Raw genomic sequence first — 11,174 nt, forward strand, 5'->3', positions numbered from 1 at the left:
GGCAACAGCTGAGGGTGGAATGTAAACAGCCACCAAAACAACACCGGTGAACTCTCTTGGCAAATAATATGGAGGAAAACTTACTGCCAATAGTGCAATGTCAGGACTGCAGAGACGACACTTCACAGTAACATGTCCTGGGTGACACCATCTGTTGTTGACAAGCACAGCCAATCCACCTCCTTTCCTTTTCCTGCTACTTATTAAATCTCAATCTGCTCGTATAGTCAGGAAGCCCGGCAGAGAGACGTTGGAGTCGGGGATATGATCCTGCAGCCATGTCTCAGTAAAACACATAATACTACATTCCCGATACTCTTGCTGGGTTCTTATCAGAGCTTGAAGTTCATCCAACTTGTTAGCTAACAATCTCACGTTGCCCATGATGATGGATGGCAGAGATGGTTTGAACTTCCTCCTCTGTCTCCTCTTTGCTCCTGCTCTGGATCCACGATGCCTCCTTTTTAATTCCTCTGGGATTTCTGGCTTCAGTTGTCGTATTATTTCAGCTTCTGCAATGTTAATCAGCTGCTCCCTGTTGTAAACCACCCTGTTGTTATGGTCACGCATCATAACAAAAGAGTATAATATAAAAAGTATTGGGAAAAATCAATCCAGCTGCACAGCATCCAAGACAAAAAGGTATAGCTGTCCAAAAAAAAGCTATTTTCCAAGGAAAAACAAAAATGAAATTTGAAAAAAGAAAATAAATCTTAATGAGAGGTACAGAGCTACTCCAACGTGCTGCCACTCTGAGTCGGCGCAATTCAACATATTATAACATATACACATATATCATTCATATTGCAACTGACACGCTCAGAGAATGTGTTGGTAATGACTCTCAGCTACTACCCCATCCAGTTTTAGCTCATTTTCTAGAAAAAATCACTGAGTTATAGTTTGTGTTTGCTTTAGTTAATTAGCTGTAGCGGCCATCTTAAATTGGGTTGACTCCAAAAAATAATCAGTTATTAATGTACATTCAGTGATTACATTTTGAGTTTCAATAAAATCCATCCAGTGTTTCATGAGATATTTTGTGAACAGACAGACACAAGTTAGAATAATATACTCTGCCTTTTTCCTTTCAGCAGTGGGGGATAGCAAACACAATCTGACCAAAACTCTGCAACTTAAGAGATATTCTGTTCAGAATCTGCAGTCATGTTCAGACTGGTCCACTTCTGAACTGCAGTTTTATTCAAGGCAGTAATCAGTGAGGAGCACAGTAAAACAAAATAAATCCATAAGTTCTCACATCTCTCTGTTCTATTGTCTAAGAATGTGTACTCAGGTCTACATTACTGTTTGTTTTTTGTGATTTGACTCAGAGTAAAAATAAAGGGTCCTCTCGTTAATTTTGTTTGTTTCTGTTCTGTTACCAGTGTTCCTTCAGGACCTGAGTAGTGGGTGTTCTCAGCGTGTGGTTCTGGATCAGGACTGTAGTTCTCTGCCGGCCCTCAGCATGAACACATACACCAACATCCAGCTGTTTGCTGTAAGTCTCGGAACCCTGGTGGTTCTAGGAGAGATAAGTTGAGCTACGGACATAATGTGGAGCTGGAAGGTATCTAAAAAAATGTTCTTTAGGGAGAGAAAGTGTATTTACTAAGTGTGAAAAGAAGCAAAAATAGAATCAACACACAAATCTCTCCAAGTTTTTATACCTAATCTAGCCCATACAGGAATAGTGGTATCCATTAAGGGTAAAGAAAACATATATGATTTCCTGCTAGCAGCATTCCAGCAGTGTTTGGAGGTCAAAAGGGCGTCTAAATTGAACCCAGACTTTAAGACGAGGCCAATATCACATTCTTAGTGTAACTAGAAACAGAAGAGTGAAGAGCTGAGGATAGTAAGGCTTTCAATTCTACTGGATGAGCAGAATTTGCTTCTACAACCACCCACAGGGGGAATTTATTCTCCTCTTACTGAACCGAATATTTCAAATTTCATATACTAGTTGCTCAGTAGTACAAGAGGTCAGATTGTGTCATTCCACCCAGAGCTTTATGTCTCTGTAAGACTTGATGGTGCAGCCTGGGTGGTTTCTTGCTCCAAAAAAAAATCCAGAATCCAAAAAACCCCAAACTAGCGACTTTATGGAAAAAAAGCTAAAGAGAGAAAAATTGGAATACACTGAACAGATATAAGAAGCATGGGAAGATATTTTTGAATGGGAAGCTGTCTGGATCTGGGTTTTGATTTGACTGCAGCCTCAAGCTCCACTGCTGTGATAAGATGGCTCCGTTTCTTGGCCACATTCTGATCCAGAGCAGGAGTGAAAATGCCACTGAGGAAGGAGATCATGTCTTCAGAAACGTGTGTGCAGTCAGATGAGTACAGCTGCTTATAAAGTTCCACAAAAGTTTTAATCATTTCTGATAGGTTTGATGTTACTCCTGCACCAGTTTCAACACGATGAATCAACTGGGATGCACCTAGGCTGCGTCTTGTCTTATCACCTGGATAATAAAATTTGGATATTGAATCGAGTAAATGTTCAGTTGTGTGCATTGCTGTGCTAAGATCATATTCTGCTTGTAAAGACATTCATTCTGTATAAATATTTGGATGTTTTGTAGTTGTGTATAGGACTGTAACCAAACACAAACTCTGATGTTACATGCTTGAAGTGTAGATCTCCACACAGACAAATACAATGAGCTCCGACGTGTCTTGAAGTTAGGCCGCCTTCAGGTCCGTATTCTTAAGTTTCATTTTGATAAGCTCCAAAGCTTGGTCTAGGTCTTCAAACCTATGGGTCTGCTCATTGAACATGGTAGCCAGGTACCAAAGGTTGAGACAAATATTAGCACTGCTATGGAGCTCCTTCTTCATTGGGATGAGATTCTCCAACAAATAAGGCTCAGTAAGATACTGGTTTTAATGTAACATGCCTCAGTTTATTTTAGGAGTGTTTCATGTGTCAGACTTCTCCTGTTTTGGTAACAGTCTAACTTCTTTCCTCTATATTCTTTAACAAGACGATCATTAGTTTGTTACATCTTCCACTCTTGTTCTTAAAAATGTTGCTTTTAATTTGATTTAATAGATTTAAAGTAAAATCTCTTTTCTTCACAGGGAAAGAATGCAGATGCAGTGGTAAGTTGTTCCTATTATTTGTTTGACAAAAAAAAAATCTCTAATTGTCTAGAAAAAAGTAAAAAATGTGTCTTTTTCCAAGGTAAAATGAGTCAAACCCACAGGTTCTTACTGAATAAAGGGAACTTTGGGGACCAACATGTCAAAACAGACTTAAACACTGGCTGTTTAGTCCCATTTTTTGTCTAAATTTAAATTTTTTGATGCTCTATAATTCAAAATGTTAAATTAATTGTAACATGTGTACATAGACTGAATGTAGTTCTTTAAAAAGAGTCAAGTCTGTTCTGTGTGGGACAGAGCAACCGTCCACTGCTGTCAGAGTCCAAACTTAACTCACATCATTCAGACTGATGCAGCACTCAACTGCCGTTTGATTCAAGGCAATAAGCAGTGAAGAGCACAATAACACAAAATAAATCCTCATGCCAGCACTTTTATCAGGATAAAATGTGGTAAACTACAAACCTAGCCGATGTGTCCTTCAGACAACAGGAAGTCAGGGATGTAAACCTGAGGTTACATGATGCAAAGGGAACAAAACTGACACAACTTTGCCTTCACTTCCTGCATTTCTACATTTATACTGAAAACACACAGCTTCAGGGTCAGAGGTCATTTTGTCTCACAGAAACTGGTCTGAGTAGAAAGCTCCAAAATTAACATATATAAAAAAAAACTAAAATATGCACAGTGCACAGATAAACTTATATTTACTGGTATTAGTGCACACTGAGCGACAGCTAAAAAATAATCTAATAATGATGGAGAAAAACCTTTTAAAATATTCAGTTTTGTCTTCAGTTTGTAGTTTTCTGTTTAAAAGCAGGAATGATAACCTCAATAGTCAGTATAAACAGTAACATCTGGACTGATGTGTGCTCCATAGACATGATTTAACAATAGATAAGTGTCCACACCTGTTGTTGTTGGGAGTTGAAGCCAGCAGGAACCAATCTGTGGACATGTTTGTGTTTGTGGTGTTGGGCTTTAAGTCCCGCCTACTTCCTCCGCTTACAATCATGGTGTTACATGAGCTTTGAATGAAATAACTAATTACAGCTAAACCTGTTTTTAAAATGAATATTGGACCATACAGCAGCAAGGTAAGAGAGCTACAATCATCAAGAGTCAAGACCTGAACACAAATTATCTGAGGTTTTTAAAACAAGAGCCATGACTGCTTGTTTACACGGAGGGGGCGGGATTTAAACTTGTAACCAGCCAACAGGGAAGATGGTCCCATATTGGTTTCAGCTCTAAGGTTTACTATATTAACAGTCTTTGATGTGTTCTGTTTTTGGAGGTGGTTCCGATGGGGGTGGTGTCTGTCATCCTGCAGTCTTCAGGGGATGCTCAGACTGTCAGCGATGGAGAAAACCTGCTTCCTGTCCTCCTCGGCCCCACCCTCTGTGTTAATGTGGTTCTGAAGGTGAGTTGGACGGTACCACACATCACGACTTGATTCTTCTGAAGTACAACTGTGATTTGAAACATAGTCAAACACAACAACAGCAGAGAAACAAATCCTTCCGCTCTGCATTCAGGTCAAGAAAATCCACAAACAGAAGCATAACAGTTTAGTTAAAAAGAACATTTTATGAACACAAATCTGGATGTTCAGAAAGTACATTTACTGACACACTGTACAAGGCTAGCATATTCAGAGTTTTATTTAGTTCAAATGTTTTTATAAAGTGGAGTTTTAACAAAATTTAAACCTCTGCGAGAACAGAGATTCCAGAAAGTGGGTTAAGTGAAAATTCTGAATGTGTTAATCCTGAGTTTAGGGAAACTCAGTTTTCTCTTTTGGAAAGAGAGGTAAGTGAAACTTTGAGTTAGTAACAGACTCTGTGAAGTAAACCTGCTGGCTGACAGGTTTTCATTAAGAAACTGATTTTCTACCTGTTCCCCTCCCAGCTGAAGCAGCTGTCCTACATGAGTTGTTAATTTGTAATCAGTCCAGCTAATATCAAAGCAGAATTACTTCAGAATGTCTGATGGTAGGAGAGTATTTTCTCACCTAGATCGGATGATTAGGTGAGATCTTTCTTCCCGACAAGCACAGCAGCAACAGTTAGGATTTGTAATATTGTTCCAACAGTTAACATCCCTAACCATCAGTTCAGAGTTTATGGATAAACCTGAAGTTAGTTACCTCATAGTTGACAGATAAACTCAGAGTTTTCCCATTCAGAGTGAGTTAACTCAGTTTACATATATGCTTAGTTTCCTCAAATGCCATTAACTTTTTGGATAAACTTCCCTGTTGTTTACTGGTTACTCAGTTGTAACCAGTGATAATGTAGGACTTTAAATGACAATAAACACAAATGAAATGACAGAGGTTTGCTCTGAAACAGTTTCCTCTCTTCAGAAACACTTTGAACACCACAAACATTTCTCTCTGGTTACAGATCAACATTAAACAAGGGTTTGGAAGTCCTTCCTGTCTGTGCAGACAATCTTTCACAAAATTATGATTTATAAAATTGAAACAATCTGTCTGTACTCAAGGAAATGTTGTTTCCCTTCAAACACTGAACAGATGTGAGTGTCAGAGTTGTTTTAATACTGTCACCAGGCGCTCTCTGTCCTGTAAGAACGGCACTGAACCTCAGTGTCAGAACTGGACCTTTTTACAGTTCTGTTTACAGCAGACCTGATGGTTAATTCAGTTCTGCCCCCAGGTGAACTCAGCAGAATCGGTAGTCTTACAGCTGCTAACAGATATTGTGTAAAGGAAAGAACGTTCAGTCTGAGCTGCTTTTTGTTTCCTCAGGTTGTTTATGTGATCAGGTATAACTCAGCAGGTGAGCTGGTGAATGCCTCGGTGTCCTTGGTGCTTGGTTTTGTCCTCAGAGCTGCAGTGATGCTGAAGCAGGAGTTTCAGGTCATGTATATCAAGGTACTGGAGCCCAACAAGTCATTACCTGTAGATGTTCTCTAGAAAAGAACTCTTCTTTGAACTACTGAGGAGATGTAAACTAAATCTTAACACATCATATTGGAGATAAAACGTTCATTTTTTCTGTTCTGAGATAAATCTGAATCTTCTGTAGGTTTGGTGGAAGGTTGGCTTTAATTTCTGTGTTCTTTGATTTATCAAGCCACCTCATTCTCCAGGATCCCTCACCTGTTTGTGTCTTTCTACAACTTCAGATGTAGAAAGAGTTGACTGAATCGAGTCATTTGTGGAAATTTGAAGAAATATAAACAGTTAAATACAAAGTGTGTTGACTGAAAATGTACTATATAAACTTTGGCACTAACTTTAGATAATGTCGTGTGTCTTGCTGGAAGGACGACGGTGGAGAAGTGGCGGTCCAGTTCAGTGGAAATCCAGGTTATGTAGTTGGACTGCCTATTGTGTCAGGAAAAAGAACAACAGAATATCCTTTGTTTAAAGAAAAGTGGTTTTCTCTGCTGTGGGGACACAGGATGCATCTATGGAAAACTGCAAAAATTTTGACAAAAACAAAAATACTAGGGAGTAATAAAAATGTCCTTGCTTGCCTGGAGCTTTTAGTTATGAAATAGTTTCCTTAGTCACTCCATTTACTCAACACATGGTTCCAACATTTCTCAGTGGTTAAGTAGAACAGCAGCTGCAAATCTCACTTTCCTACATGTCAAACAGGAAGGGTGGAAACCAGCTGCAGCTCCAACACAGTCATTTGACTCAGCTTCTGTGAGACAAGATATTGCAGCTGATTATTGGAGGAGTAAACTTTATCTAATATTAAACCAACATGAAGCTGCTTCTTGTGGGACAGCAGCAGACAGATCCAGTCAAGTCAGGTTTCTGTCTCAGAATGCTGCAGACACAACACTGACATGTTGACTTGGTGCCAGATTAATGGAACGCAGCGCATATCAGAAATAAAAGTCACATTTTAGTTTTTAAAACCCCATAAAAATTCATGTAATCATCAAAATGAACATTTGTTAAAATACTTAAATCATATTACCAATGATGAGATGTAAAATTAGCCCATGTTTGTTTTTTGTTTTTTTATATTAACTGACTTTAGTGAGACTGTGATGTCCTGATGACCTCTAAGAAGCAGGGTTTTACCTTAACAGTCTCCTCCACTCGGATTACCAGAAGCGTTGAACTTGGAGACACAATGTCCCTGCTCCATGTCTCTGCTGAGGACCAGGACTGCTTGCTGGGTCCACATCAGCGCTCTCCTGTCCTGTTTGGACTGGACTCCGTCTCTGGTTGCACATTAAGGCAAACCATCCTTACTCTCGGACTTTATCTGTATACGCAGCTGTGATCTGTGATGGTGACCTGTCTGTGTCCTTGTAGACTGGAGGACGTAACCAACTGCTCTCTGGTCTCGCAGCTGCTTCTGGAAGTTCTGAGAGGACCAGACTATCCTTTGGATGTAGCTTCCTTTGGGAACTCGCCATTAGACAATCCCTTGGACTGGGTACAAATCAAGACCACCATCAGTCCCACGGTGAGAGCAACGAGGAAGGGGGTGGTGGGTCACAAGGCAACAGCATGGCTGGTTGTGGCTCACTGAAGTCTTCTTCATGACCACACAGACTTTTTCTTCTGAATTTTTGTTTGAGGGAATCTGTGGTTTTTGAATACAGCCAGTATCTCACTGGGCTGGAACTGTTGGATACTAGATGGAGACTCAAAATTGTGAGGAAAAAAAGGCAAATTTTCCACAGCAGTCTCAGTGAATACTGTTTGCAATCAAGTGTTGATTGGCCAACTTTTAAAAATCGCAGCCCATTTTTACGTGCACAACCTGCAAAACTGCATTTTAGGTTGTGTGCATTATTTGTTGCCCATCTCCGCCAAAATCATACCAACCTCTGCTTGCTGTGCACCCATCTTGGGAGCTTCATCCTGATTTATGATTTAGTCTACTGAAGTACACTTTAGAAATAAAGATAAGTGGGTTTTGCCCAGTTTTTAATAATTATTATTTATCATCAGTGTGTTTTTTAGATCTGGTGTCAAATTACTGCTGTAGTACTTTAGAATTACAGAAACTAAATTGAGAAGGGTTGGAGATGCCCACAGCAACTCTATTTTGAGGAAAAAAATTCAGCGAATATTCAAGCAACAACACTGAGTCTCTGCAACTCAAGCAAAGAAATTAAGAACCCCCACAAATGTTTTGATAGATTTTAGAGTCTGATGAGTGCTTTTCAACAACTTGTCTCCAACACTCGCAGACCAGTGGGATTCTGGCTTAAGAGACTTCTTGAAATTTTAAATATTGTTTGAATTTTTCAAGTCCACTGAAGGTTCAGCTTTTAGTTTGCGATGCTGCTGTCTAACAGTCTGCTTGTCTTTTCCAGGATGCACAGAGTTGTAGCATTCCGTTGTCACGTCACTTAGAAATTGAATGGACCAAATATGGAGCCTTGGTGAACCCCCAAGCTCAGATTGTGAGCATCAAAGAAGTAATCCGGACCAACAGCAGCAGTTTGGTAAGACCTCTGATGGCTCACAGGAGATGCTCTGATGGTGTGGATCATGGTCTACTTCCACTTAGAATGAATTTTAATCTGTCAGCTTTTTACTCTCTTGCTCTCTTTTACTCTTCTTTTTTACAGCTGTTTGAATGTTTGCAGACTTTATTCCATTATATTATCTAGAAGATAAAAATCTAAATTTCTGAAGATAAATTGTTCATTCAGCGTGCTCTATGAAGTCCTTATCATAGAGTGCACTCCCTGAAACAAATACTTTTTATAATAATATAAATCCAACCTTAAGTCTTCTTAGGAACATTGCTAAAGGTCTATGAGAGGATGGGTTTGGGAGTTGTTAAAAGGAATTACAGAACATTTTCCAGAATTAAATAACCGATGGAAAACAATGCAGACAGTCATCAAGACGTGAAGTAAATATAAAACAACAGTAAAGAATGTCATCAGGAAGTGTGGAAAATTTGGAATACAGTAAAGACAGTCATTAAAAAATGCAGAAAATATGTTCTGGTGTGGATTCACAGCCATCCAGAACATGGCAAATCCAAAAGGTTTTAAAACAGTACAACTGGATTCCTGTTCTGTGGTGCAAGACATTCCAACTCGTTGGAGAGTGTGGAGATGCAGGCTTTTAACTGCATGCAATACTCCTTTATGCAGGCTAGATTCACATGCAGATAAGGTCCCTCCTCTCCAAGTGGAGGGTTGTTAGGGTCTTTGTTTGCCTGGGTCACAGAAGAGATGTCTTGGACGCACACATGAAGGTGTGCATTAGGGGGAAACAGTGGGGTATCAGCTTTAGTTTTCCTTTTTGTAGGACTTAGAAACTGGAATCTGAGACCTCCTTCTCTGTTTAAAGTTGGGTTTTTTTCTCATTTGATATAAACGGCTTCCCTTATGCCGCTCTCAAACCATCTGCCATCTTCGTTCAAAGATTCAGGCCTGAAACTGATTTGTTGTAGTTTTGTAAATGATTTGAATTAAATATGAATTTGAATGAAAGGCAATTGAATTTACCTTTAAAAGAATTTTTTACAATGACTCGTTTTTTGTAATTCATGTAGATCTTACATTTGAATCATAATGGTATTTAAAAGTCTTGCAGAAACCCTGAGTTTAATACTGGAGCGTGACCTCCATGTTGGTGACTGACAATCAGCTGTTTAGAAGAAATGGATGGAAACACTTTAGTTTACCTGTTGCTGTCTTTCATGAACAAGAGTGATCTCTGCAGCTTGTATCTCTGAGGCCTAACTGTTGTTGCCCATCACCAAAGGTGAAAAGGCAATAATATTTTGCCCAAGTCTGTGTGGGTGGTTGTGGGTTGTCTGTTAGCAAAATATCTCATAAAGCAGTGGATAAATTTTATAGAAACTTTTAGAAAGAAATTACTGAATGTACATCTACAACTGAGAAACGTTTGGAGTCAACCCCATTCAACATGGCCACCACAGCTAAGTGACTTTAGAAAACACAAACATGGCTTTAACTCAGTCAACTTTACACATATGGAGGTAAAATTGGGTGTGGTAGTAGCTGAAAGTGATCCTCAACACGTACTATAAGACCTAACAGATAAGATTGCATTTAAGTCATTTATGAGGTTTGACCAAAACGACTACAACTCATTTCTCAACATAAGATGCTCTCAGTCTAAAACTGGCAGTCCTTCATGGAAGGCTAAGCATTTCATTTGTATGTGGATTACATTAAAATGTATTTCAGAAGAAACCTGATGATTTTTGATTTGAACATAGCTGGAAAGTGGTTGTGTGTTTCTGCGTGTCTGATAATGGCTAGACTGAGTTCATCTTTCTGTTTAGCTCAAACTTCCTTATTTTTAGGTCCAAAATCAGTTAGACTTTTCTTTATTGTTTTCATTTTGATTCACTGAACCTGTTTCATAAATGGGGTCTTTGGTCATATTGGTTACTTTATTACAAAGGGTTCAGAGGAAATTTAAAGAGTATGAATGAAGGTAAAGCAACAAGAAGCAGCTTTTTATGTTGGATCTTTACCTGCAGGTCTTGTTGTCCGGAGGGAGCAGCATCCTACCAATCAGAAGCTCCATGGCCTTCGTGCCTGTATCTGCAGCAGCTCGTCCTGGTTACAGAGCCACACCCAGCATCAACGCAACACTGCCGTTTGACTTTTTCTTCCCTTTTGTTTGAACAATCCATATCATTAACGGCTAAAACCAGACCGCAAACATAACTCGACTGTTCAGTCTGTCACTGTATTCTTTGTATATAATGTATAAAAAGTGTTTATTACGAAAAGATTTAATAAATTAGGTATTTTTTATATGAAATATTGAACTGTTTATTTTCCCTCTACTTTTACACAACACCAATTAACAATTTTCTTTACCAGTGGTCAGTCTCGGCCAGGTTTCCTAAATTAACAGTCACCATCAATTTAATAGATCATCTATATAACATTCATCCATTTATGCAGCCATTTACAGAATAGACTCTATTGACAGAAAGAAAAAAAAATCATTTCAACTATTGAGATCAGTTCTAAAATAAAAACATACCACACAAAGGTGCAGGACCTGAATGAACAGTTCAGGGAAAAAATCAAGTTAATCTCTAGTTTCC

At 38.9% G+C, this 11,174-nt stretch overlaps 1 protein-coding gene across 1 annotated transcript in view; it reads left to right on the top strand.

Annotated features, from left to right (window-relative positions):
• Positions 1-10,883, top strand: part of tctn1 (tectonic family member 1) — a 23,129-nt gene extending 12,246 nt beyond the window's left edge. The window contains exons 6-14 of the mRNA XM_017438823.3: positions 1,389-1,501; positions 3,088-3,108; positions 4,415-4,540; positions 5,891-6,016; positions 6,412-6,500; positions 7,205-7,345; positions 7,424-7,577; positions 8,437-8,568; positions 10,596-10,883. Of these exons, the coding sequence (XP_017294312.1) occupies positions 1,389-1,501; positions 3,088-3,108; positions 4,415-4,540; positions 5,891-6,016; positions 6,412-6,500; positions 7,205-7,345; positions 7,424-7,577; positions 8,437-8,568; positions 10,596-10,742 (1,049 nt within the window). The 3' untranslated portion in view covers positions 10,743-10,883. The remainder of the gene's footprint in view (positions 1-1,388; positions 1,502-3,087; positions 3,109-4,414; positions 4,541-5,890; positions 6,017-6,411; positions 6,501-7,204; positions 7,346-7,423; positions 7,578-8,436; positions 8,569-10,595) is intronic.
• The last annotated feature ends 291 nt before the right edge of the window (positions 10,884-11,174 follow it).

This window comes from Kryptolebias marmoratus, linkage group LG1 (genome assembly GCF_001649575.2).
Source record: "Kryptolebias marmoratus isolate JLee-2015 linkage group LG1, ASM164957v2, whole genome shotgun sequence".
NCBI classification, from domain to species: Eukaryota; Metazoa; Chordata; class Actinopteri; order Cyprinodontiformes; family Rivulidae; genus Kryptolebias; species Kryptolebias marmoratus.